A 27,706-nucleotide genomic window follows, 5' to 3' on the forward strand; every position below is an offset into this window, starting at 1 on the left:
ACACCCGAGTCTGAGGAAGCAGAAAAACCTGCTTCTGATTCCTGGGGTGGCTGGCTGGCGTGCCAGGGCTCCCTCCCTCCACCTGGTAGATCCTTATCATCCTTCCAGAGGCTAGGGTCCTTTGAGTTGCCTTTGTCCTCCTGTTTGGATGTCAGGCACTTGCTGGCCCCAGTGACCAGCTGGGGAAGGCAGCGGCTCTCCTCATGCTGTGCTCACGAGGCTGGGTGCTGCGAAAACAGGGAGCTCAGAAGGAAACCTTGCACCCAGGCAGCATTTGGCAGTATCTGGAGACATACAGGTCTTGTTGCCAAGCCTGGCGGTGCAGGGACTGCTACTCCGGAATGCTGCTAAAATCCTACAGTACACAAGAAGGTCCCCACCACGAAAATCAAGCGCGAAGCTTGGGCAGGAGACTAACTTTGGAGCAGGGATGGGGCGGCGGGTGACCAGGGGGAGGGATGCACAGGAGCGGTGACCTTGGCCGGCAAATCCACAGCCTTTCTGTGGAATGGGTGTCCCAGGGTCCACCGCACACTCAATTCTGAGTCAGCCACATCACCGGCCACAGCCGGGCCTTCGCTCCCCCGTGACAGTCTGAACTTCCGCAAAGCACACTCAAATCCCGTGGAGGGTGGGTGCCAGGAACATCCCTGACGGCCTCAGGCTGGTCACACAGCAGTGACACGGCCAGGCGCCCCTGCTACATCCCAGAGGCCATTCCGGACTCAGTCTGCCGGCGGGAGGGACCTGCCGACCAGGCGCTCAGCTACGGTCTGCAAAGACACCGGGTCTCGGGTTTCTACCCCGCCCCCGCACCTTACAAGCCCGGGACGCGCTGCTGCCCTTCCCCCTCCCGCTCGAAATTCCACTTTCCAACCTGGCTCTTCCCTCCCGGGCCCTCCTCCCCGTCCCTCGCGCAGCCCTCTCCTCTCCGCGGCGTCCTAGCCTGTCCCACCCCTGGGCCACACGCCCCCGGCGCTCCGCGCCCCTGCCACGCCGCAGACTCGGGTATCCGCCGCGTCCAGCCGGGCGTACTGGGCGCGGGGCGCGGGCGCAAGGGGCGGAGTTCCGGCGCGCGGGGGCGGACCCGGGGCGGGGGCGGAGCGGCGGGACGGGCACCGCCCCCCAGCTGAGCCGGGACCGGGACCGCGGACTTGCAGACTTCAGAGGCTCTAGCGGCGGCGGCGGGCGCGGGTCTGTGCGCACGGGTCCAGCGGCTCGGGCGGCCCCGACTCCGGCGGGGATGGGCGGGCGGCCGCCCTGGAGGCGCGGGGGGTGCGCGACCTGACCGCCTGGACTCGGAGCCCGGCCGCCCGGCCGCGCCGGGTCGAGGGTCTGCTCGGTTGGCGCGGACGCGAGACAGGCGGCCGAGCCGGAGCCAGAGCATGCGGGGCGCGACGCGGGCGGCTGGGGGGCGCGCGGGGCAGCTGTGGCCGAGGCCCCCCGCCCCGGGCCCTGGACCGCCGTCGCTGCTGCTGCTGCTGGCCGTGCTACTGGGCGGCGCGGGCGCGCAGTACTCGAGCGACCTGTGCAGCTGGAAGGGGAGGTGAGTCCGCGCGGCGCGAGCCCGGCCCTCGCGTCCACTCCCCTCCCGCGCGGGCCGAGCGCGCGGGGGCTCGGGGGCCCGGGGGCCCGCTCTCCAGGCCGAGTGCGGTCCCCGCCCTCCCCCGCCCCCGGTTCTAGAACAAAAGAGCCCGCGGCGTCCCGGTCCCCCGGCCCAGAGGACGCCCAGGGGAAGGCGCGCCTGCAGCGCGGTGGGGTCGGTTCCGTCTGGCAGCCCGTTCTCCCGGCGCAGGATCGCACGGGTCCCCACTCGGTTCCCAGAGAGCCGCAGCGCCGACCCCGCGACCCTTCACTGGAGGCGATCGGGGGTCAGCCCTCTGTCCTTCCCGGGCTTTGCCCTCGGCGAGGAGTTGCGCGCCCCGGGCCGGGAGGAGCCGGGCCTGCGCTCAGGGCCGAGCGGGAAGGGACTGACGGGTCGGTAGGAGGGAGCGGCGGCTCCGGTGGTCGGAGAGGGGGCCGTGGCGCTGACCGCGCGCTGACCACGTCGGTACGGGCGGAGACGCGCGGGCGGGCACCTTGCGCCGGGCGAGTTCTGGGCCTGGTCGAGCCCCCCGCCCCGCCCGGTGAAGGTCAGGCCGCCCTTGGCAGCGCGCGCTGGGCTCGGCGACCCCCCTTCACGCCCTCCGCCGAGGCAGGCAGCCGAGGACTTTTTTTTTTTTAACTGCAGTGTGACAGGCAAGTCACAAGCGTGGGCGGGGAGGGGGGGTGGTTGGTGAGAGCGCAGCTACTCAGGACGAGAACAGCCGTCTACCAGGGCGCCGGCCTGAGCCCGGCACCTCGCTGTCGGAGAAGACGGCATGTGCTTCGGAAGTTGCGGGTTCGAGAGTTTGCAGAGGGAGGGAGATGCTAGCGTCGTCTTCTCCGAAAACAGTGGGCCGGGACTCCCTTGGGGGCTGGGTGTCCGGGCGTCCCACCGTGCAGGGCCCCTAAAACCCTGCCTTCTGGTTGGAAGACTCCCGCTGGCAGACACCTCATGCTGTGGGGGTGTCATGGGGTTATTTTGAGTGAAGACGGTTTTTCCGAGAAGGGCAGAGTTGTGCCAGGGTGCTGGGTTGTGCGTCAGCAGGGCAGCTGCTGGTCATCTTGGATACGTCCAGACCCAGTGTGCGTGCTCCTGCGTGGGATTTTCCCGGCAAGAATACTGGAGTGGGTTGCTGTTTCCTCCTCCAGGGGATCTTCCCCACCCAGGGATCAAACCCGGGTCTCCTGCGTTGCAGGCGGATTCTTCACTGCTGAGCCACCCGGGAAGCCCCCAGTTCTTTGTGGAAATTGGCAATTACGTTGCTCCTTTCTACTTCCCACCCATCCCAGAGTGAAGGTCCCGAGCTCCTGAGGTTGGGCTGGTGTCACCCGCCCTCCGGGCTACAGAAGGTCTCCCGGCAGCAGGGGTTGGTGGAGCTGAGACTGGGCCCTGCGCAGCAGATCCGAGCTCTGGGGGAGGGTTGGCCTGGAGAATGCTGGCGCCAGCACAGAGCTGGCTGGGAGCCTCTGACTCTGACACACTCTTCTGGGGCTGCCCTTTCCCCCCTTGCTGGTAATTAAACTCCCTGCTTTGCAGCCTCTGCTAGATGAATCAGTGCATCCCCAAAATGAGGCCTTGGGGTGTCCTGCTTCAGCAGATCAAAAACAGAAACCCAGTCCCACCCCTGTGAGCTTGAATTTCCAGAGGAGCTGACACCCTTTTCACATTCTTGGAGGACAAGTGTGCAGAGGATGCCTCCCCTGGAGACCCGAGGGAGCTGGGGACCATGTAGGTGTTTGTAGGGGGTAGAGGAATCCCTTCTTCTTCCTGTGCATCCTCTTATCTACCTGGAGAAACAGAGCCACTTGCCTGTACCCCCTCTCCCTCCATCATTGCTAATGAACCCCTGGTCTTGGACACCCTCCAATGTCCTCCACTCACCCTAAAGGTAGAAACTTGTCAAGGGTGGCTGCAGTGGCTGTAGAAGTTATGGGCAGGATCGGAGCAGAGATAGGTCCAAGTCACATTCCAGGAGCATAAGACCCCCCTCCCCCCACGCCAGCATTGTAATCACTGCCCCTCCAGTTACCTTTTTTTCACAGATCAGCTGACAGATTCTTACCCTGGTGCACTGGTTTGCCTGCTGATTCTGTAGCGTTTATGACTTTTTATGAGCTGTTCTAAAGACAGCACAGGGTGGTGCAAGCCCCAATGCGCCGGGCAGTTTCTGATCCCCTGATACGAAGGGAGTTGCTTTTTTATGACACTGGCCACTCACACTTGACAGGCTGGATGTGTTTCTGGGTGTATCCAAACAATTAAGTAGAAGGTTTTGAAATCCCTCTCCCTCGGCCAGGGCTGGATGCGTCCTATCTTTATTAGGCCCTGGTCATAAAGGTGGACCATGAACTTTCCCACTGAGACGGGCTGGGCACTGCCAGTATGTCACACCTGGGCTGTCTCTCCTGCGAGGTGGGGAAATGAAAGGTAACTCCAGGAAGCAGAGCCTTTTGGTTTCGCCCTTGATCTGAAGCTCTTCCTGACTTTAGTCAACCAGAGACCATCACTTCCTTCTGGTGACTCAAGGTTTGGACCGGGCTGTGGGTATGAGTGGTGTGGGCTCTGCGGCCACTGCACCGACGCTGTCAGAGGGTCGCTGTAGCAACTTGGAATTTGCCATCTTTCCCATAAAGGTGCTCCACGGGTGTGTGTCCTCCTGGGGAGTGACACTTGCCAACTCCCCCCCCCCCCGCCTTTTCAATGCATTAATTCAGTTAAAATAATCCAAGATCAATTCAGTTTTCTCAGTTTCCTAAGGCTGAATAGAACCATATATATTTTTTTTTTTCCTGCATCCTTTAGCTTCATCACATCAGGGCATAGTTATTTCATTTTTGTTTGGTTAGGATGTCACTTGCATGTCATATGAAAATCGTTAAATACCATCACCAGTGACCATTACCCATGTGTTGTGTGTTTGCATCTCCAGCACTTTTGCATTAACAGAAGTTTTTTTCAGTCTTTCAGTGGTGACTAGATTTTCCGGTAGGTACTAGGTAGACCGTGAATCTTCTTCAGCTGGCCCCAGGCTGAACCGAGCAGATGTCTGTCTGAATGGAGTTCTTGCTGTGATGTGACTGTGGACACTCCTGTGTTGGGTGCCTAGTGGGAGTCTTGTTGGTCCTGATGCTTGAGTAGAACAAGAGAGAAGCAGCAGAGGTGGTGACTTCCCTGGCGGTTCAGTGGCTAAGACTCTGTGCTCAGAATGTAGGGGGCCCGGGTTTGATCCCTGGTCAGGAAACTAGGTCCCACATGCCATAACTAAGAGTTCACATCGTGCAGCTAAAGGTCCTGTGTGCCACAACGAAGACGGCAGACCCCGTGTGCCGCAAGTAGGACCTGGCACAGCCAAATAAGTAAATAAAAATAAATAATTTTTTAAAAAGAGAGAAGAGGCAGAGCAGAGCCTGTGCAGGTTCTGGGGATGGGGTGGACCTGCTAGAGGGTAAAGTGATGGGTGCCAAGTGATTTCTTGTCCGTCCACTGTCTTTTTGTTCCTAGTCCTCTTTTAGGTGGCGAGTGACTTGCGAGTAAATGGATGCGTGTGGTCATGGGCACAGGCTGGTGGTGGCAGCCCCTGGGGCCTCGGGTCCACCTCCCCCTGGGCAGCGTGGGCTGGCCATCGGTCCCCATGAGGGCCCCCTTCACCCCTGCCAAGACGTGGGTGGAGGGTAAGCCCACCCCTTTTTCCCCCTCCACTGTTGAGGTTAAGGCAACGTAGTGAGAGGTACCCACAGCCTCTGCCGTGGGTTCTCCACTCCCTCGACCCCTAGGGTCCCCTCTTCCCACTGAGAGGGAAGCAAAGCCTTTAACGGGATGGTTTTTGTGGGAGAGAGAGTTGAGGATTGGTTCCTGGGCATGGGGCAAGTGTCCAGCTGCCCCTCGAGGCTGGAGCCAGGAGAGGAGGGACACTGTGATAAAGTTTGTTTGGCTGCATAAGAGCAGGGCCGATTATAGTCATCTGTGGCAACCACACACCATTTAGTCTAATTTTGTCGCCCAGCACTGTAATTACACCCATCCCCTCCTGTGTGTCAGATGAGCTCGTGTGAGTTTTATGTGGCTGTAATTTGTAAGTCTGTTCTGCGTGTGCGGCCCCGGTAGGCGTCTGAGGCCAGGCTGCCTATGACCCAAGGCCTTGGGGGTGGGGAGTGGGGTTAGGAGGGAGTTCACCTCCTTGACACCTCCTTCTGATGTGGTCTGCAGGGTGACTGTGCAGCCCCAGCCTGCAGCTGGCCGTCGTATGAAAAGCGAGGCTTTTCGGGGCCCAGAGCATGAGTCACCAACAGTAAATGCAAACCATATGTTATGTGTTTTCTCCTCTGCAGAAAAGGTTTCTGGTAACTCACTCAGGCCAGGGCTCTGAATATAGCATTGTTTATTTCACATAAAAATCCTAAGAATGTGGGTGAACCTGTCTGAGATCTGATCAGAACCAAATTTCATGCAATAAAACACTTAGTTGAAGTCACCGGGTTGAGTTCCAGGGCTGCTCGGTGGTCATGACGTAACCATCACCACAAGCTGACATTTACATTACAAGTTTTGAGTAGGGGAAACTTGAACGTTTTTGATGGTTTCAATTTCTCGAAAACATAGCGTTACAACTTACTCAAGACCTGCCACCCCGAGAGCATAGCACACTTCATTTTTTCCTGTTTGGCATTTATTAGGACTGAAACCCGCTGAACTCCTCAGCAGTCCCCATCGAGAAGACAGGCATCCACAGATCTTTTGTGGTTTCTTCCACAGTTCCCTCCTGTGTTTCCCCATGGAGGACCTTTTCTTGACTTGTGTATCTTGCTTTGATGATATTTGAGTTTGTTTTGGGGAAAAAAAAAAAAAAAACGATTCACAATGCAGGGTCTTCAGGTTTACAAATGAATGACAAAGCGGTCACATCATTGCCTTCAAGACAATAGGAACATTGTGTCTAATAGGGACCCTAAAGACAAAACTTACCAACAACCCCCCCCCCAAACAAATTGCTAACGTTCCCTTTGGTTTAAAAGCTGCTCCCTGGAGTGCATTCTTTATTGTCTGTGCATGGCATTCCAGCCTGCTTCCTGTCACTTGAATCTGCTCCCTGGTCTCCACTCCACTCAATGGGAATCTCCCATCAAATGAGCTTCCTGACCCTCATTTGGTCATCTGGAACCTGGGTTGGTGCCAACGTCTTGCTGGTGTTTCCCTGTTTATTTTTTGGAAGATCCGTCCCTTCCGTGTTTCCCACCTCCACTGCACCTGTCACCATCCCAGCTCAGGGAGAGACCCCAAGGACTTGGGCTCAGAGGCCAGCGGAGTGTCGGGGTGTTGAGAGGGCCCAGGAGCTCCCACATGCACCAAAGTGCTCAGAGTAGACGGGTGGGAGCACGTGGCCGCACCCCCTCCCTGGAGATGGGCCCTCAGCTGCATGGTGGTGATAGCACCCACCTGTCTGTGGGTGAGGGGTGCTGCCGTGCCCTGCCAAGTTGCTTCAGTCATTGTCCAACTCTTTGCAACCCTATGGACTGGAGCCTGCCGGGCTCCTCGGTCCATGGGGATTCTCCAGGCAAGAATACTGAAGTGGGTTGCTGTGCCCTCCTCCAGGGGATCTTTCTGACCTGGGAATCGAACCCATGTCTACTGCGGCTCCCGCATTGTAGGCGGATTCTTTACTGCGGTGCTCAGGTGCGTCTCCCGACTGACGTGTCTCTCCCCCTCCGCAGCGGGCTGACACACGAGGCCCACAGGAAGGAGGTGGAGCAAGTTTACCTGCGCTGCTCTGCGGGCACCGTCGAGTGGATGTACCCGACTGGGGCGCTCATCGTGAACCTACGGCCCAACACCTTCTCGCCCTCCCGGAACCTGACTCTGTGCATCAAGCCCCTTAGGGGCTCCTCGGGGGCCAATATTTATTTGGAAAAGACTGGAGAACTGAAACTGCTGGTGCGGGACGGGGACCTCGGGCCCGGCCAGGCGCCGTGCTTCGGCTTCGAGCAGGGGGGCCTGTTCGTGGAGGCGACGCCACAGCAAGACATCAGCAGGAGGACTACGGGCTTCCAGTATGAGCTGACCAGCAGGCGCACGGGGCCGGACCTGCACGCCCTGGCGGGTGAGTGTGGCACGCAGAGTGCGGGGGTGGCCTCAGGGGGTTCCTCTCCTGTTTGCTGGGCCTGCCCCCCATCCATCATCTCCTGCCCCCATCTCCTCTCATGCGGAAGAATCTCCAGGCAAGAACACGCTACCCGAGTCTGGGCTTCAGACCTGGTGGGTCTGCCCAAGGGTGGCCGAGGCTGCCCCCGGAGTGCTGTGGGCAGTTTGGACTCAGGACGATGGCCGTGGGTCGGAACACAGCCGTGACATGGTCCTGGCCCCCGGTATACTCTTCTCCCCTGGACCAGCTGTGACTGCAATTTGAAATGGGTGCTTTTACCATCCAAACTCCTCCAAAGTTTCTCCTGACACACGAGTCAGTCAGGTGCTCTGGGTGTCGGCTGCAGCCCCTGAACATTTGAGTTTGGGTGGGAGTTGAGGCTGATTCCTGTTCCCGAGCTGAGGTGTCCTGAATCGTGAGCCGGTCCCAGGTTCCCCAGCCGATTTATGTGTGGGTGTCAGTGAGGACTCGTCCGTGTGGAGAGAGGGCACCAGCGCTGTGCCAGGCGGGGCGGCTGAGTGGCTGTGACGATCCGGGGACTCCGGGCGAGGTCCCCAAGGGAGTCTCTGGGTGGCTGAGGGCCGGTGTGTTGGCTTCAGATTTTCCTTCCTTCTCTTTGAGGCCAGCAGACAGCTCTGCTGCACCCTGTGGGGAGAGCAGTGTTGGTCTCTGGAAAGTTCTGTGGGCAGAGAGGAGTGTGTGGCCCCAAGAGCTCCCACACAGGGCAAACTCAGGGTCCTTGTCATTTCATCAGGGACAACCAGGCCCGGGGGCTCTAGCCCAGAGGCACAGATGGCTTTGCAGGGTCCGAGTGTGTGGGGCGGGGGCTGGCAGCACTTGGGTGCGCCATCTGCAGCATCTTCCTCAATTCCAAAACTAGTCGGTAGCAAGATGCCTCCCAAGGGGAAGGTGGGAGCTCGGATAATCTTGGGGGCAGGTTCCAGGCAGCTGTTCTTCAGTGACTGGCTGAGATGATGGGCCCTGGCGGGTGCTTTGGCATCAAGTAATGGAGGTGAGACAGGGGTGCTGCTCACACCCCATAGTGCATGGGGCAGCCCCAACACGGAGAATGAGCTGGCCCCAGGTGTTGGCATGGTCCCTCCACCTTGGAGGATGACCTGGCCCCATGCGTCAGCACTGCTGAGGTCGAAACACCTGGCGTGAGGGGCGGATTAGCCCCAAGAATAGTATAGTCTCCACATTTTAGGGAATAAAATCTTCCACTGGGAAAACTCAGACCTCCTAGAATTTGAAATGTAGACTTTTCTCCTGAGTGTGTATCTACAGTATATTGTCCTGTTGTCCTTGACTCCCATGATTTTCCAAAACCTTAACTCTCTCTCAACCTAAACTGGTCTGTTATAGAGCTTCAGCGTATGGCTGCCCAGGTAGGACCCCTCCCCCCAGGGCCTGACTGGGTAGGACCCTGTCAGGAATGCTGAAAGTGGCTATAAAACCCCAGGACTTGACTAAAACTTTAAGCACAACAGCCTTTATCTTGATCACCAGCAAGTGATCACCGGGGCTCGCTCTGGCGTGTGTACGTATGGAGCGGGGAGCCACTGGAGATAAACTCGCCATAAAAACAAAATCTGGAAAAACCCAGTCACCAAATTTGATGTGTGTGACCACGGCGATGGTTGGCCGAGGGGGCAGATGTTAGGAACTCGCCAGCATTCCTTTTACTGATTAAGATGTTGATGGGTTGAGACCACTGGGCTACTGGTCACTTGTTCTCTCCGGCTGGAACTTTGTTCTTCTTTGCCGTGCGGCTCCCACCAGATTCTCAGAGGCCACGGCGTAAAGGTCTTTCTGTGATGCCACCTGGGTGCTCCGGTCAGCACAGACTGGAGTCTCTGGTGGAAAATTCACCATGTGGTCGCAACCTGGGGTGACTCAGCCTGTGACTCAGCCCTGGGGACCCAAGACTTTCTCTCCCCTTCTCTGGGTCCAGGCTCTGAGCTTCCCCAGACCCCAGGTCCATGTTTCCAGACTAGGGCAGTAAGGGGATTTGGGAGAGCCCTGTGGAGTCCCAGAGAGGAGGCCCCATGTGATGAGGTGGGTCATCTGGTCACTAGCCAGGGCCCCACACTGGTTGCATGGCTGCGGCTGGACATTGGGCTGCTGGAGTGCCCTTGTTACTCCCAGCCATATGCTTGCCTGGCCCTGGAGTGTCACTTTAAATCTGGGGCCTGCAGGGATCCCAGGGACCCTGGGGGTAGTGGGGCATGAGTGTCCATCTATCTGCCCAGTGGCTGGGGCGCTGGCCTGGGGCAGTATAGATGCAGTGACTGTCAGAACTTGAGATGGGGACTCAAGATGCTCCCAGGGTCTGGCAGCTGTGGGCCCAGCACCTCTCTGTCCTGAAGGAGGCGAGGGTAGCAGGGATCCGGGGAGGCTGGTCCATCCCTTCTCCCCAGGGATGCATCCCTAAGCTTTTAATGCCAAAGGAATGGGTACGTAATGTGGAATGCTGGTCCCAGCCATCTGGCAGCAGTGACCTCCCCTGGGACCGGGCAGGCTCTCAGAGGGCAGTGCCCTCCTGTCTGGCCCTGGCTCCATCTGGGAGACCCCGGTGAAGCCAGATCCCTGGTGCGTGGGCCATGGAGGTGAGCGCACGTCCTGGGGCCGAGCAGCCCAGGAAGCAACCTGCTGCGGAGGTGGACAAGCCTTCTCCCTCGCCGATGAGTCACGAGTTCCAGTTTGTGCTGACATGAAAAGTAGAGGCCCTGTGGGCCGGGATCCTGGAGGAGGGAAGGTGTGCATGAGCCTCGCCGGCCGCAGCTCTGGGTGGTTCCGCCGGGCGTGTTTACGGCAAGCGTGTCAGCCTCGTGTTCATCATGTTGCACAATCGGCTGCCTCGTATGAACTGAGATGTGCCGACAGCCAAAGAAAAGGCCAGAACAGAGAGGCAGGCGGAGACAGAGGGGCAGGCGGGCGGCAGGGGTCCTTCAGCCCTGGGGGACTCAGGATTGCCACGTGGCTAGAGCGGGGAGACCTGCCTCCTCCCCTCCCCTTCCCACTAGGGCCTCGCCAGGCACCTGAGGAACCCAGCACTCCCTCCTCTGGTGCTGGAAAAGTCTGGCAGGATATAAAAGGCAGGCGAGCAGCCAGATGCAACTCACTAGTGGAAGAAGCTCCAGGCCACGCCTGGACCATGTGCCGAGGCCTCACTGTGGCCCCGGCCGACCATCTTCCACAGGGTCCCAGTACACTCAGGTAAACGGGCACTGGTAGTACCCCCGTGGCCCAGTGGGCTGGGGGACCTATCGAGGTGGCCAGCAAGGGAGGGCAGGGGTGTTACTCGGTCTGGTTCTAAGGGACAGAGGCAGACCCCATCTTTGGGGTTCTCCTGGGACCCTTGATTCCAGCCTGTTCTTTTCCTGCTTAGGGAGCTGAGAAGCAGGGGAGGGCTGTGTGTGATGCCCACCCAGAGCTGGCCCCCTGTGTGCAGGTGAAGGGGGACAGCAGTGGTGTTTCAGACCCACAGCTGGAGGGTGGGGAGGGGCAGGAGGACTCACCCTGTGCCGGCCGGGAAGGCTCCAAAGTGGCACCCATCGCTGCTTGTGGGTGTCAGGTGGGGTGAGGCGGCCTGGATACCTCAGTTTCTGATGGGCTTCACCTCCCCGTCCTCTTTGAAACCGCTCTGTTGATGAATCAGAGGCAAATGACCCTTTTTGGGGGCGGGGTCCCTGCTGAGATTCCCCGCCTCAGGCACCTTAGAATATAGGAGTGGCCTTGAGGGGCCATGGGAGATAAACAACAGTGTGCAGAAATGAGAAGAAACTTGGTTATTTCCTGGAAACAGAACTTAATTTTTTCCCTGAAAATTTAGTTTCTTGCACCAGTGCTTCTCCAGCTCCCCGAGTCATTATTAAGATTACTTTTCATCTTATCCAGCGCCGGGCTCTTGGGGTGGAAGGTGTGACTCCTTGCTCACCAGGAAAAGGAAGGGAGGAGAGCAGGTGTGGAGGAGACGGCCGGTGAGGGGGGAGTTCCCTGTGCTTGTAGGGCCTCTACAGGGGGCGACCAGCCTGAGTTAGGTCCCTCAGGGTCCTGTGGGGCAATGTTACCTTGCAGCCCGGAGTTGGGGTGAGCGCGGGGTTGTCATGCCAATCAGAGGAGGCTCTCGGCTTAGGGAACACTGGCCACATTGCCACCTGCACTTTCCTCCCTGTTAAAATGCTGCATTTCCCCAGCTGGCGAGGCTGTGCTGGAGACCCCAGAGGGCGTCTGACACAAGATCCCCACCCCAGTCATCCTTACCTGGGCCATCCCACCTGCTGAACCAGCATCCCACCATCTGCAAACATCTCCTTGGGCGTCGGGCTGCCCGGAGCCTGACAATAGGAGGCTGCCCTTCCCATCTGTACCCACCATTCTCACCTGCGTCCCTGCCACCCCCAGGCTGGTCTCCTCGACCCTGTTTTTTTCCCCCACTTCATTCAGTTCATTTTATACACATTCCAGAGTAATCTGCTCCACGTCCACACTCCCCTGCCCCTCCCCTTTTCCGAGAACCACAGGCCAGAATTCCACCCGGCCCCTGGGTCACCCCCTCCCCACCTTCCCCACAAGGAAACGAGATTCGATGTGTCAGGAACCAGCACATTCCACTCTGCCTTTACAGGCCTGACTCCGATTAATAATTGTTTCCAGACTGCTGCTGTTAGCATCTGCAGCCTGGATTCTCCACGAAGGTGCCTAGACTTCATAAAGCTCAGGGTCATAGAGAGTCGCAGGGGGTGCGGGATTTTTTAGCTCCAGCTGTCCGTGTGACGCCAGCTCATTGAGGCTTTGACAGGAGGGTCTGCAGGCTGCTGCCCACCTGCCCCTGGGGCCACCGGGTCCTCGGACATCCTCCATGGGACTGGGCTTGAGTCAGGGCCCGGGACAAGCTCGTGCCACCTTTCTCCCCAGCAGTCAGCCAAGGTCCTGGGGCCTATGACCCACAGAAGGTGAGGCTCCAGGGCTTGGTGATTACACATACCTAGGCCTGCAGTCCGACCAGGGTGCGTGGCCTGGGCCCGTCTCAGCTTCTGGAGAGCTTGTGCAGACCTCACCTCTCATCCCCCTGACCTTGGAGCTTGCAAAGCCTGGCCCCGGGCCCCAGGTGGGGGCTTCTGCCCCTTGGGGGCACCGCCAGGATGGGAAGTCTCCCCACTGCCATGAGCTGCCTCTCATAAGATGCAAGTCCCCCCAGTGCACGTGAGGCCGTGCAACCCACTTTCCTTACCATAGTGACCTCTGTCAGGCCCACTGTGGGCAGCAGGCCCCCAGCAGGCTAAGAGGTGGGGGACCCCCCAGTTGACCACCCTCTTTTTTAGAGGAGGCCCTCAAGGCTGGGGGTCCACACTCGTGACAAAGAGCCACAGGTGGGCAGAAGGCACAGGATTTGGAGCTAGGGCAGGAGGTGCTCAGTCCTCTCAGATGCTTCCGATGCTCCAACAGGCTGTTCTTGTTCTGCGGCTTCTCCTTTTTCCTGATAACTTGACAGACGTGCCCGTGAGTCATGCACTCGCCAGACTGGACTGGGACGCATGCACCCACCCCCGCCGGGAGCAGGACAGGAAGGCCAGCTCTCTGGACACGTCATGTCCATCCTCAGGGGGTCCCAGGACGCTGGAGACTCCAGGGTCATCTCTGGCTGCCCCCACACACACTCTGGGTCCCAGAGGCCCCTCCTGTTCTCCTCCGCGTTTCCCTGTCTCCTTCAGGGCCCTGAGTGACTGCAGCCCCTGGCAGGTGATGGCTCAGCCCAGTTCACAGCCAGGCAGGCAGACAGCTGTAGCTTTGTCCAGGCCCAGTGAGCGTCAAGGCTGGAGACCCTGTGGGGCCTTTAGAATGTGAAAGAGCCAAGGGAAGCTTGTCCTGGTGAGCGTTCATACCTAATGTTTCTGTTGTTAGGGAGTTTGGGCCCATAGAAACAGGTGAGGAAAAGTGCAACATCAGAGCCAAATAATAAACTCGTGTCTCCCCACATCCACTCTTGAGTTAGGAGCGCCGTGGTCCCCGGGGGTCCCCCGAGTCCCGAGGTTTCTCTTTCCCCCGTCCCCAGCCTTTCTGGAGGGCTCCTGCCCATCTGAGTCAGTAGGTGGAGGGCAGAGTGAGGACTGACCTGGGCCAGAGGCCCACCGAGAGGGATTGGTTTGTCTGGAGGAATCAGCCCCCTCCAACATCTAGGGATCTCAGAGGGGATCCTGTGAACTGGGCTTGCTGTGAAAGGTGTCTGGAGGGGTTTGGAGGTGGTCACCCAGTCCCATTGGTTAGACAAGGCCCCCACCACTGAAGCAGGTGGACACGTCTCTCACTCCCACCAATGCGTTTATCAGGGCCACAGCCTCGTGGTGCTTCTAGACAGTGCTTTGACCTCCTGTGGAATGGAGGTGGCAGATGGGACTGTGGGGACAGGCAGTGTGAGTGGGAGGCCCTGGCATTTCCAGGCCTGACCACCGAGACCATGCAAGGCTCTTGGCCAGGCTGATGTCAGGAATGCGGCTTCAGATAAGCTCGGGTTGGTTTCGGCACCGAAAAGCGACTTAGAGCCCAATGGTTGCTTGCCAAGTGTGACTGCAGACATGAGCTGAGTGCAGTCCAGCACAAAACTCCACTTGCCCTTCATTTTCATGCCATCGCAGGTGGCCTAGGTGAGCCTGGAACTCCTAGAGACATCTCCCCACCCACGAGGCAGAGGTCATGGTCCCGCCTGCTCGCTCTCTCTTGGCACCTTGATGGCAGAGGCCCCCGGGTCTAGACAGTTGCCGCTGATAGCAGAGGATTTATAGGATGTTACATGGCCTGTGAGCTGTAGGCGGGAGGGTCTGTGCTCCTCGAGCTTCCACAGGCCCCATCTGACCCCGCACCTGGCTCTCTCCTCTCCCTGCAGCCCCATGCCGCCCTTGCAGCCACACAGAGGTTCTCTTGGCCGTCTGCACCAGCGACTTTGGTGAGTATGCTGAAGGGTCCCACCATGTGGGAGAAATAAACCCCCTGGGGGGAAGAGACTCTGCTGAAGACTGGGCTTGGCTCCTCCTTCCATCACCAATTGCAGGTCATGGGAAAATGCCTTCCTTTCCACTCATTTAGAGTGACCCCAGCCCCAGCCCAAGGGAAGGGACCTGTGTGCAGGACTGGGCGAGAGTTGGGAATTCCTCTTTAAGGTGGAAATTCCTGTTTGAGGGGATATTGAGCATTTTCCTGCTTTGCGCTTGAGCCCAAGTCCTGGTGCCCCACCCACACCCAGGTCCCTTGCAGGCACCGAAGAGGGAGTTAGAGGCACTGGCGGGGCCAGGGCTGAGGTCAGGGACTCAGCCTCCGCCTGTTTATGACATTGGCACAAACGTTCTCGGGTTAAGGGTGGCAACACTCAGTATGAGTTTGCTGGAACCGGCCCAGCGGGACCTGACTCTGCCCTCTAGGCTCCCAGGGCAGTTGGGGAGTGGAAGTGCAATCCCCCTTCTTCTTTCTGGCCCCACACAGAGGGGATCTGGGGCCAGGCTAGGGGTCCCCAAGCCTGTGCCTGCTCTGTCCTTCTCCTTCCTGTCACCTTCCTCTCCAAGCTTCACCCTTTCTGTCCAATCTTGATGCAGGATCACAGCAGATCTTGGGTATTAACTGCAATCACTTTTCTTGTTCCAACTTGAAAAGTTGGTGCACGGCGAGGTTTGTACCTTCTGTTTTCCCCCACTTCTGTGACTGGACCTTGAGAGAAGTACATCTTTGCCCCCCGACAGTGTGAGTGGCAGGGCAGCCCCTAGGCAGCCTCTTGGGTGTGGATTTCACTTTTTAATGAGAATTTCTGGAAGGCAACATTCAGGATCAGTTCCCAGTTTTGCTGCGGGGTGCGGGGTGTGCTCTTGGCTTGGTGAGCACCCTGCTGACTCCCCTCTCCTTCCTCTACAGTTGTCCGAGGCTCCATCCAGAAAGTCACCCACGAGCCGGAGCGGCAGGAGTCGGCCATCCACCTGAACGTGAGCCGGCTCTACCGGCAGAAGAGCAGGGTGTTCCGGCCGGCCCCTGAGGGCGAGGGCGGCGGCTGGCGGGGGCGCGTCTCCACGCTACTGGAGTGCGGTGTCCGGCCGGGGCATGGCGAGTTTCTCTTCACCGGCCACATGCACTTTGGGGAGGCCTGGCTTGGCTGCGCCCCACGCTTCAAGGATTTCCAAAGGATGTACAGGGACGCTGAGGAGAGGGGGCTGAACCCCTGCGAGATGGGCACGGAGTGAGCACCAGGTGACCGCGGCCGCAGCAGTGGACACTCACACTGTGCTGGGTGCCTGGCGCTCAAGCTGGGTAGGCACACGCTGCATGCGGCCCCACAAGGTTCCAGCCAAGGACTCCCTGACAGATTGATCGGAGATGCTGTAACATGCCAACTAAGTTATTATATTTTTTTTAAAAAAGAAATGTCCATAGGAAGCAAACTCCCGTGTCGCAAAATGCCTTTGTGTTCCGTTTCATACTGTTTTCTGAGCATCTGAAGTCACCGTGTTTGGCTGGTGTGTTGGGTGAAGTGTGGGGGCCGTAGCCCACTGCGGACGCCTGACACCAGGCTTGGGTACTGTTCAAAGTTGTTTCTTATGATGGAAATTTATGGAGCCAGACACCTAATGGTTTTTCATTTTGTTTTTGAATTTTTAAAGGAGGGGCTTTGCCAGCCACCATCATTTTGGGACTGCAGGGTGTTTCCATTCCAGGGAATAAAGACCAGCCTCTGACGGATCAATGGTGCGTCTGTCTTCGGGCCTGGTCAGGGGTGTGTGGCCCTTAGCTGGGGGTCCAGGTCAGATCTTCTCCTGGGGTCAGTACCCCCCACCGCCAGCCCTGGCGTTAGGGACCTTTCATACTGGACCCAACTCTAAGTGAAGCTGTTACCTCCATACTTACAACCCCTGCCTTTCTGGTGGACCAACCCCACCCCCTTCCTGTTAACCCAGATCCTGCCCTTTGACCTCAACTTCCCCCAAATGCCTGATCCCAGGGCAAGTGTCTAGATACCCAGGGGCTGTTCTGAGCCCCAGATCCTCAAGGATGTCAGCGTCCTACAGCTGCCAAAGCAGATGACCACAACCCAGGAGTTTAAACAACAGGTGCTTATTCTCTCACGGTTCGAGAGACCAGAAATCCAAAATCAAGGTGTGGGCAGGGGTGCGCTCCCTGGAACAGCGCCAGGGGAGACCCCTCCTTGTCTCTTCCAGCTTCTGGTGTTGCCAACAGTCCTTGGTCCTTGATCTGGTGGACACATCACAGTCTCTGTTCCCTTGGCCTTCTTCCCTCTTGAGTATCTCTGTCCACGTGTCCCTCCACTTATTCGCCCAACAATTGCTGGACCCAGGCCCACCCTGATCCAGTAAGACCTCATCTTGATCATACCTGCAAAGACCTCATTTCCAAATGAGTTCACATGCACAGGTGCTGGGTAAGATCAGAATCTCAGGAGATACTCTGTTCATCCTGTTAAGGGCTTCACCTTAACAGGTTTTTCATGTAATCAGACCCGAGTCTGTGATTCTTCCCAAGCAACTGCTGAGACACCAAGGACCTGGGAGAGGCTGACACTGATCAACGAACACCCAGCCAGCTGCACGGAAAACTCAGGCACACCATGAGGAGTGGCTGTCTGCCGGCTCAGGCCTGTGTGGGTCAGCTCAGGTGTGCCCTGGCTCAGGCCTGTGGGCTCCTGCAGGTCGCAACAAGAAGCAGGTGCTCAATACCTGCCCAGCAAGAAGCAGGGTGATGACCTGAAGCAGCAGGTCTGGTGACGGGCACAGGTCCCACTGTGGCTAGTCACTGGGATGTGTTACGCCAGGAGGACGCCTATAACAGCAGCAGACGTGCCTGGCCCAAGGCGGGGGAGGAGCTGACCCGCTCCTGGGTTCACGGGTTGGGTTTTCTGGGCTGGCTGGGCTCGCGGATGCTGCAGAACCAGATTGTCGGGCTTTGGGCTGGCGTCCCTCACGTCAGTCAATACAGGGACGCCGGGATCTGCCCCAGGAGGATCCGGGGCCTTGACCCCATGTGCTGATGTCTGGTGGACAGCAGCGTTTCCTCCACGTGAGGCTGAAGCTTTGCAGGAAGTGCCTGGGGGTGGAGGCCTCTTGGCGAGAGGCTGGAGGGAGCGTGTTGGACAGGTTGGGGAGAGGGTGGGGTTTGGCGCTGAGAGTGCGGCCCCGCAGGTGGGTGCCTGGTGCTGGCACGTGGGAGGTTTCTCTCCTTAGCTAAGCAGAGCCCTGGCAGTAGTCCAGGGCCCCTGGGTGTTGGGGAGGAGCTGGAAAGGTCACCATTTCTGAAGGGGTGCAGAGCCCCCACCTCCACCCAACCTGTGCCTTCCTGCTGCCCAGGGGCTGCTGTGGGGTCTGAGGCCCCCGCATGCACCAGCCCACTCTCTTAACACCAGAACTCCTGCCCCCTCAACACTGTGGAGCCCTGAGGGGACTAGGCACCCGAGGCTCTCTGGAGGGTCCTTATGACTGACCAGGGGCCCTTGGCCCAGTGTCTCTGTCTTGGCTCTGGGCAACCCCTGTCTCTCTGTGGATGGAGAGGCCGGCAGCCCCCTGTGGCTCCACCCAGAGGTTGAAGGGGAGGTGTGGAGGAGCCCTGAGTCCTGGCCCGGGGTGCCCTGGATCCCACCTCCCTCCTGCCAAGTGGTGCCCCCCACCCCCACCCCTCGTGTCCACTCCCTCCCATCTTGCACACTCTGCACCGGTTGGCCAAAGCCCAGGAACCACCTGAGAAACACCTCCTCCTGGCAGACCCTAAGTGATATCCCTACTCTCTTGGCCTCTGTGACACTGGGCACGCTGGTGGGAGCCCCAGGTCCCGGGCCGTCCAATAGCATCAAGGTCAGGAAACACTTTCTGAGCCTCTTGGCCACCATGGCGTCTGCGGGCAGCAGCTCTCCTGCTTCCTGATGACGCCCTTGTGCTGAGGGTGCTTTCTCCTCCTCTCCATCCTGTGCTTTCCTAGGACATATATGGGTCCCTGGCCCTCTCCTACTGCTGGTCTGGGCTTCCTGAAGCCTCAGGCCCCTGTACCCCAATGCAAGGGGACCACCCACCTCTCCCCTGTCCCGACCACCTGAGGAGTCAGGCTGACCCTGCAACCTCCAGCTGGGGCTGCTCATCATATGCCCCAGACCTCATTTCCAGCACCATCGGTGCCTGCCCGGAGGAGCCGGGGTGGGATGGACCCCAGGCGTAGGGGCCATGTGCTCACCAGGGCTTACCCTTGACCCACACCTGCCTGTGTGGTCCACTGGGACCCAGGGAAACCTCCAGACTGCTGCATGTGGGAGTCCCTGTCCTGGCCTCCAGAGGCCAGCTGGCCCCCAGGTGAGGGCCCCTGTGGACATCCCAGGCCAGACTGGATGGCCTGACACATGCTCTGTCGCTCTGAGCCTCCTCTTTGCTGGGTGAGAGTGGAGCCTAGAGTCAGATGCACCTGCGGGGCTTCCCTTCCAGCTCCAGCACCAGGAGGCTGCCCCGGAGCTGGAGACTGTCAGTATGTAAACTGACAGATGCTGAATCACACTGAGGTGACCGCTGGTGTGGAGGGAAACAAAGGGCAGAGCTGGGTCTGGGATGCAGTGTGGGGGGGCAGAGGCGGATGAACTGCCGTTTTATCCATGGTGTTTGAGGTGGGGGTTGAGCCAGGCCTTGAGGAAATGGGGAGCTGGTGTGTGGGAGGAGCAAACAGGTCTGGGAGGGAGGGGCGGTGGGAGGGAGGGGCGGTGGGCGGGGACAGTGATGGAACACCACGTGACCTTTCCCTTTGGGGTCTGTCTCCTGGGCACTGAGGAAACCACTCAGTTTTGGAGGAGGAACAGGGTCTCCTGGAGACAATTCGTTTCAACCGCCTGCTGGCTGGGCCGTGTTTCCACGAATGTGGTCCATATCCCGTCTGTCGTCTTCACCCACTGTGGCGGGGATGGCAGACTAGTGGCTCCCAAAGGTGTCCCATTGGGATCCGTGGAATAATTATCCACATAATCCCTGTTACCTGACATGGCAAAGGGGACTTAAAGCCACACATGGAACTAAGATTGCTAATCAGATGAGGAGATTATTCTGCTGGGCCTACTGTCATTACGTACATGTGGGCCAAGTCGCTTCAGTCGCGTCTGACTCTTTGCGACCCTATAGACTGTAGCCCTCCAGGCTCCTCTGTCCATGGGATTCTCCAGGCAAGAATACTGGAGTGGGTTGCCATGCCCTCCTCCAGGGGATCTCCCTGACCCAGGGATCAAACCTGAGGCTCCCGCGGCTCTTGCATTGCAGGCAGATTTTTTACCGCTGAGCAACCGGGGAAGCCTATGGTCATCACAGGGGTCTGTAAAAGAACCCTTCTAAGGAAGAGAGTGAGAAGAGCGAGAACCAGAGAGACATAGTGTGCTGGCTGTGGAGGTGGAGGAGGGTCCTCCAGAGAGAACCAACCCCCGACACTCGAGAGCCAGGCGATCATAACCTTGTGTTGCTTTCTAAGCCACAACAAGTTTGTGGGAATTTTTTGCAACATCTATAGGAGACAAACGCACCCAGGTACCTCCTTAGCTGGGATGAAGGGGGCTTGGCGGGGTCCCCAGGCAGCCTGAGTGCTTGTGAAGTCCCCCTAAAATTGTGTGCAGTGTGCCGTGTATGTGCCTGTGTCTGCGTTTTTAGAAAACTGGCCCCCAACTTGTATCTGACTCGCAGAGTTCAGTGATTCCGTGTAGGCGGAAGCCACGGGGCAGGTGTGGTTTTTGATGCAAGGGACATCCCCATCCCGTCCGTCTCTCTGTCTCTCCTTCTCTCTCTGCCCTTCACCCCCCATCCCAGGTGCTTCCCTCTTGACTCCGCCACCCGATGCTACATTGCAACCGGTTGCCTTTGAGCTCACTGCCAGGAGAGTCCAGGTGTGGTTCCAGCACTACCTGTCCTGAGTCACCTTCTTGCCCCAGGCACCAAGGGTGATGACGGGCCCCGGTGGCCCAGAGACCACCTACCAGGCCCACCTGCAGCCCCCCTCTGCCCAGCGTCCTGGGCCTCTCTTCCTTGTGGGTGGCCCCTCTCAGGCCCTGCACATGCCTCCTCCCCATTGCTCTCTCCTGTCCTGTCTGTGGACCGCCCCCACCCCCCGCCCCCTGCCCATCCCATCTTCCCCAGCTTCTCTTCTTCTCTGGCTGGATTTTGGGACCTCACCTGTCCCCCCAGCCCCACCCTGCAAAATGCCCCATCTGCCCTGTGTTTGGGCTCCACTCACCTGCACAGCTGACACAGATGTGGCATGACAGGGTGGGCTCAGAAGGGCGGGGACAGTCTCACTGGGACAGCTGCAGGCACAGCTGGGGGTGGGACGGGTCTGGACTCACTGGTTCCTTGCTGGTCCACGGGAGTCCTGTCGTGGCCTCAGATGGCTTTGCCCCTGGAGTGGGCCCACTTTGAGATGGGAGTAAGTACAGTAAGTAGGAAGGCCAGCCCGGGGTTTTCCCCATCAAACACTGCATCCTGCCACCTTGAATGGATGGATGGCATTTTCTCACCCTCCAAGATGACCCTCAGTGTGCTCCAAAGTGTTACCAAGGCACTTACGAGACAAGGCCCCTCCCGAAGGTCCCTCTGTCCTTTGCCCTCCCCACAGCATTAGGGGAAGAAGGGCAGAGTGGGACAGTACATCCCTGCCCTGAGAGGGCTCCCTGGTCCCTGTGTCCACTGTGCTCAGCACCCAGGAGGCTGGTGGAGGGCTCTCACTATAGGATCTGTCCCCAGCTCCCAGAGGTCGAGGAAGCCTGCACCCCGGCCTGCACGGCCCTTGGTGACTTTGAGCACGACATGGATATGTGGGCTTCCCAGGTGGCGCAGTGGTAAAGAATCCACCTGCCAAGCAGGAGATGCAGGAGGCGTGTGTTTGATCCCTGGGTTGGGAAGATCCCCTGGAAAAGGAAATGGCAACCCACCCCAGTATTCTTGCCTGGGAAATCCCACGGACAGAGGAGCCTGGTGGATTACAGTCCATGCGGTCACAAAAGAGTTGGACACGACTTAGCAACTATCAGCAGCAGCGGCACAACAGCTGTCCTGCTTGCATCCTTGTGGTGGGTACGTCAGTACCGGACCCCCACTTGGGACCCCCAGGTGGGACCACCGTTCAACACCTCAGTGGACAAAGGACAGTGTGTTGAGGTGAGCGGTGCTGCGGTGTCGGGGTATAGAGTCCACAGCCGGCATGTGTGAGCCTGGGCTCCTGTGTCCCTCTGCAGGGTCCTCTCTGTGGAGAGCGGAGATTGCCCTGGGTGTTAAATGGCCTTTTCCCTAGCTGTCTCCTTAGCTACCCCAGGGCCTGGTGGTATGGGTGAGGGTCCCCCTGCCAGATAGGCATGCAGCCTGACCCCACGCTTGAGGGCAAGCTTACATCCCAGGACATGTCAGCGCCCAGAGAAGAAAAGAGATTTACACCAGATTATTGCCCAGTCCCTGTGCGAGTTCAGCGACCCACAGCCCCTGTCTTTTTTAGAACGGAAGTCGGAGGACATTGGGCTGGGCTGAGGTTTGCTTTCTTTCTGGCTGGCCTTTCCTGCTCACTGAAGCCAAGCGTTGAAACGTCCAGCCCCCTCACTGCAAATATATGAGGAACTTTGTAGTGATCATGAGTGGGTTGGCAGCTTTATCTCTAGCTCACTGAGAAAAGTCCAACCTGATTGTCAGAAGGACACACGCAGGCTGGTGCAGTCAGTGCCCAGAGTCCCTCACGCTGCGGATGCTGGGAGGTGGGGTGAGGGTAGGCAGAAACAGAAAGACATGCCCCCACCATGTCACATGATCACACATGTACGTTGGCATTGACCCTGACCCTACGCCTTGACCTGGACAGATCAAGGGGAGGTTCCAGGCCTGAGTCTCTGCAGGGTGCCTGGGTCCTATGCCGACCCTTTGAAACTACTGGGAGATTGCAGCCTGGAAGCCCGTGCGTGCACATGCGTGTGCATCTACTCGTGTGTCTGTGCATGGACCTGTGGTGCGTGTGCGTGTTCGAGGCTGAGAAACGATGGGAAGGGAGCGGGGTGGGCTGGCTCGTCCACCTGTCGTCCCTGTGACCTCAGTCCCACTGGGCCACATCCAGGTCCCCAGGAGTTTTGTGTCCTTATCCACAAACGGAGACAGTTGCGTAGTTCTCCCCCACGCCCCCACTGCCCCCACCCCAGGCCTTCCTGGCTCTGCTGCTTGGGCTGTGGAGGGAAAGTTGGTTGCAGGGAGGGCCTGGCCCTGTGTGGCCGAGCATCCAGCTGAGGCCCTGGGGCCTGGCTCCCAGACCAGCTCCTGGGGCTGCGACCGCCTGGGGAGGACCTGGGCTGAATCCGGCCCTGTCGAGGCGCCCAGGGAGAAGGCTGATGCGTCCCACGGGTGGGGGCAGGGAGCCCCTCATTAGAGCTGCAGCTGACACAGAGGCTTCCATCTCACTAATTGATTAAACTGTTTAATTCAGGCCTGTGTGGTGGGAACTGGCCTGGCCAGGCTGTCAGCATTCCCTTCTGCGGAGTAAGATTTGGGGCAGCTTTCTGTCTGAGCAGTGGTTCTGGGCGTCATGTGACAGAGGATCCGTGAGATCAGTCATGCAGGCCTGGGTGCCGTCCCCTCCCCCAAGGCCGCCCTTCTGAGCGGCTGTTTTGTGTGGTCATAGTTGGCGGGGGCCCCCAGAGAGCTGGTGAGACCCCCAGAGGTGTGAGCTGACATTCACTCTGAGTAGAGCCCGCTCTGTGCCGGCACAATCCGGAGTCCCTGCCTGCTTGGCGATTCCACTCGGGATGGCAGGTGGCTAAGTGCTGTGAAAAATTAGTACATGGTAGTAGGGGGTTGGTGGTGTCTGTGGGGCTTGTGCTGGGGCAGAGGCCAAAGGAAGCCACCTCGAGGGGTCCTGAGAGTCCTCTGGGCGAGGGGCATGCAGCCATAGCCCTGAGCACTCTGAACACCCATCGCCCCCACCTCCCCTCCCCTAGACCTTCCCACCAGGACAAACTCAGCCGGTGATGCAGGATGCAGGTCTGGGTCTCCCAGGGAGGCTCTGAGCCCTGGGAGGAGGGCAGGACCTCAGTTCCCAGTGCGGCTGGTTCCTCCTGGGCCATGGCCAGTGCTCCTGGGGCTACACCTGCCCCAGGGTCCAGCCTGTCCTTCCTCATGCAGTCACGGGTGAGCGTCCACCCAAGGACAGATTGGGCTCCAGGGTTGGGGACGGACGCAGAGCCACACAGGGGACGCACCCCAAGCAGAAGCACGTAGAGTGGGGGCCTGGGGAACGTGAGGAATCTGGTGTCAACACTGGCCATTGTGTGCTGCCCCCGGGCGGGCGGCGATTTATAAAAACAGCCGTGATCTGCCGCGTATCCGTGCGGTGAGGTCACGGCTGCCAAGGGCTTTGGAATTTTGTCTTCACAAGAATTTTGCTTACCAAGCCACATACTTTCCTGGTCATCAATTTGATTGGGGTAAGAAGAAAAAAATGCTTAAAAAAAAAAGCCTCTGTGGGTTTTGTGTGAGGGATGGAGAGGGGAAGGCAGAGAAACAAAACTTCAGGGCCAGAAAGGCAGGTGTGTGTGTGTGTGTGTGTCTGTCTGTCTGTGTGTGTGTATCTGTCTGTCTGTCTGTCTCTGTGTTATGGCCCTCACACCTGAACCCAGAAAAGGCAAGTGTGTGTGTGTGTGTGTGTGTGTTGTGGTCCCAGCTAGACCCCTGCAGTGTCAGAGCCGGGGGCCCCACGGCCCCTCTTCAGCTTCCTGACCTGAGTCCTCGGTAGTCCTGTGGACCAGGGCTGGGGGCAGTGCAGAAGGACGTTCCCATGCCAGCATCCTACCGTGGTAAGAAGCACGGGGGCCTTCACCCCTCTTTCCCTTTTAGCTCTGCTGAACTGGACCAAATGTCCAAAAGGAGCTCTACCAGAAGAGGAGGGAAATAAAGAAAATACAGACAAAGTAAAAATAGTCCAGGGCACATTCCTGATCACAGGTAACTGGTGTCAGGCAGGCACCTCCCTTCAACCCAATCTTTTCTGTTTCCACCTGGGCATCTGCCTGGTACACCTCAGTGTAACTCAGACACAGAGGAGAGGAGACACATCCCGGGCCAGGGGTACTCGATGAGATCACACCATTCATAGCAAAGACCATGTGACTTCTGCCCCCAGCCCCCACAGGAGGCTGTCGCTCACCGGCGCCGGCCCTCTGCCACCAAACGCCCACCTCCTCTAGCATTTGACACCAAATCAAAGCGAAAGGCGGGACACACGCTGATCACACATGTGCAAGTCGCTATCATCGCGGGGTTATGAGCTTATAAATCCCACTCAGTGAGGGGCGAGCTCTCAAGGCTGAAGGAAGGTCAGCCAAGCCCACGGGCGGCCCCTTGGCCCCAGGTGGAAGCACTTTCCTTCTAGGGCCCCCAGGGCCTGCGAGAAGCCTCTGCCTCCACCCACGTAGAAGAGGCCGAACCCAGGACCGGCCTTCGTTTCCTGATGAGATAGCGAGTGCATTCTGGTGAGATGTGAGGGAGCCGGTCCAGCCATCAGACTCGTGGCTTCCTGTCCTATGTGAACTGGCCTGGCCTCTGGGGGGAGGTTGGGGGTGGAGGGCTGAGGACGTGAACCCCACCGTCCCTGTTTTTCTTGGCAGCTGGGCACTGGCAGCTACCTTCCACCTCTGGAAGGGCCTCCACATGGACTGGCTACAGATTCAGGGGGAGTCTGCGCTGATCCAGGTGGGGCAGACCCTGAAGGTCTAATCATGGGGGGATCATAGGAGATGGGACTCCTCCCCAGAGGCCCCTGCTGGTAAGAGGGGCGAGCAGACTCCTCTGTGTCCCTTGTCTAACTGGTGACACCTGAGCCTAGCACGAGGCACTTTGGGGACCAATATCAGGCCCTGGAGGGGGGACCTGGCAAACTGTCCCGCCCAGGGAGGAGGAGGGCCCATGCCTGGGGAATCTTAGCCAAAGTGCAAGGATTGAAGGATGACCCTCAGCCCACAAAGTCTGCGGCTCAGAGAGGTGGCCACTGCCTTGCTCCCCATGTCCTTGCTGCTCCCAGGGCCTCCGCCTTCTCCCACTCCATCTCAATAGACTCACAAGTGTCGATACTAGTGGGCCTGGGGCTGGAGTCCCCCTGTCTCTCAGCCCAGCACACCGGACTGAAGTCTAGCTCCCTAGCCCATCCCAGGGCAATGAGCCCAACCGCCTGAGCAGTGACTGTGGACAGACAGAAACAAGTGGAACTGAGTTCATGGGAACTCTTCACCTTCCCTCCTGGTTCTGGGACACCAGGCTTCTCCTCTCAGGAAAGCCTTTTCCGGGGGCTTCCCTGGTAATCCAGTGGTTAAGACTCCACACGTCCACTGGAGGGGGTGCAGGTTCGATCCCTGGTCAGGGAACTAAGATCCTGCATGCCACACAGTGTGGCTAAAAAAAATTGTTTTTAATAATAAATGTTTAAAAAAAAAACAAAACCCTTGCTGGGCCCCTTCCCTGAGTTCATTTTCAGGTCCTCAAAGGCTGAAGAGGTGGGTGGACTAATTGTTCAGTTCACAGCAGGGTGTGTCTGTGAGCAGTCAACTCTGGCCAGAGAGCTCTTGGATTTGGCCTTGAGATGAGGTCAAGCATGACAAACCCATGAAGATGTCTCCCCAGGCGCCTGCCCACACTCCTGCCTGAGACCCTTGCCGCCTGCCACCAGGACCAGAGGATGACCTGAGCCTGACAATCAGAATCTCTCACCAGGATTTAAACCCAGCTTTGTTGGGGTCTCGGCACCGGGCAGTGGACAACACCCCTGCCTGCGAGACACCAGACCCGTCCTGGGTGGAGACCCTCAGCCCACAGGATGCCCTACTTCAGGCCTGGTTCGTGTTTGCTCCTGGCATCTGTCAGGATGACAAATGTTGGAGCGATTTTAAAATCTGGATTTAAAGTGCCTTGTGAAGGAAATGAAAATCAGAGCAATTGAAACAAACTTGCTGGATCCTTTGGGGAGACAATTGCTGGACTGAGGGCTGCTGTGGGCGGTCTTGGCTGTCACGGCCCTGGCCTGGCTGGGCCAGGACTGTTGGTCCCGGACATGGGAGGAAACAGGAGGGAATTTGGTCATTGTTGTTGTTCGTTGTTCAGTAGCTAAGTTGTGTCTGACTCTTTGCAACCCCATGGACTGTGGCATGCCAGGTTCCCTGTCTTTCACTGTCCCCTGGAGTTTGCTCAAACTCATGTCCATTGAGTTGGTGATGCCATCCAACCATCTCATCCTCTGTCGTCCCCTTCCCCTCCTGCCCTCAATCTTTCCCAGCATCAGGGTCTTTTCAAATGAGTCAGCTCTTTGCATCAGGAGCTTCAGCTTCAGCATCAGTCCTTTCAATGAATATTCAGGGCCGACTTCCTTTAGGATTGATTGGTTTGATCTCCTTGCTGTCCAAGGGACTCTCAAGAGTCTTCTCCAACACCAGTCTGAAAACAGTTTGAAAGCCTTCTTAATGGTCCAACTCTCATATCTATACATGACTAGTGGAAAAATCATAGCTTTGATATATACAGAACCTTGTCAGCAAATGTGGCCATTGGGCTGGGTGAATTGGCAACTGCAGGGAGTCCAGGGTCAGGGAGGAAGTTGAAGATGGTCCGTGCAGAGTGGATGTGGGGAGCAAGTGATCTTGCATCTTTGGATAACCTGGAGTAGGCTCAAGGGCCATTTTGTTGAACTGAATCGCTTCAGCACAGTTTCATGGAGTGTGAACAGAGGGGCAGAGAGGGTCAGGAAGGGGAGGTCATGGTGGGCTGGGACAGTGTGGATGGCTGCTGAGGCTGCAGGAGTCTCAGGAGGTGGGCTGGAGAGTGCACACTTCCTGTCCCTGGGCTGGTCAGCCTGGTACAGTTCAGGGGTTGGAGGGGGGCAGACAGTGGGCCCCCGCCTCCTATCCCCCAGCATAGGCCTGTCATCCATGGGTGCCTGGGATGTCCATGGCAACTCCAGGCAGCTCAGAGTCC

At 58.3% G+C, this 27,706-nt stretch overlaps 1 protein-coding gene and 1 long non-coding RNA gene across 2 annotated transcripts; both read left to right on the forward strand.

Moving 5' to 3' along the window:
- The first annotated feature begins 1,157 nt into the window (after window positions 1-1,157).
- Window positions 1,158-16,446, forward strand: METRNL (meteorin like, glial cell differentiation regulator). Its single transcript, XM_025279795.2, has 4 exons — window positions 1,158-1,546; window positions 7,294-7,679; window positions 14,608-14,667; window positions 15,624-16,446. Exons 1-4 carry the CDS (start codon window positions 1,386-1,388, stop codon window positions 15,944-15,946), a joined length of 930 nt encoding a protein of 309 aa, XP_025135580.2. The 5' UTR covers window positions 1,158-1,385; the 3' UTR covers window positions 15,947-16,446.
- A 5,246-nt stretch (window positions 16,447-21,692) lies between these two features.
- On the forward strand, window positions 21,693-26,865 carry LOC123332564. The gene is made up of 3 exons (XR_006549394.1): window positions 21,693-25,218; window positions 25,354-25,438; window positions 26,363-26,865. It is a non-coding gene; the product is annotated as an uncharacterized LOC123332564 (long non-coding RNA).
- Window positions 26,866-27,706: the final 841 nt, after the last annotated feature.

This window comes from Bubalus bubalis, chromosome 3 (assembly GCF_019923935.1).
Source record: "Bubalus bubalis isolate 160015118507 breed Murrah chromosome 3, NDDB_SH_1, whole genome shotgun sequence".
Classification (NCBI taxonomy): domain Eukaryota; kingdom Metazoa; phylum Chordata; class Mammalia; order Artiodactyla; family Bovidae; genus Bubalus; species Bubalus bubalis.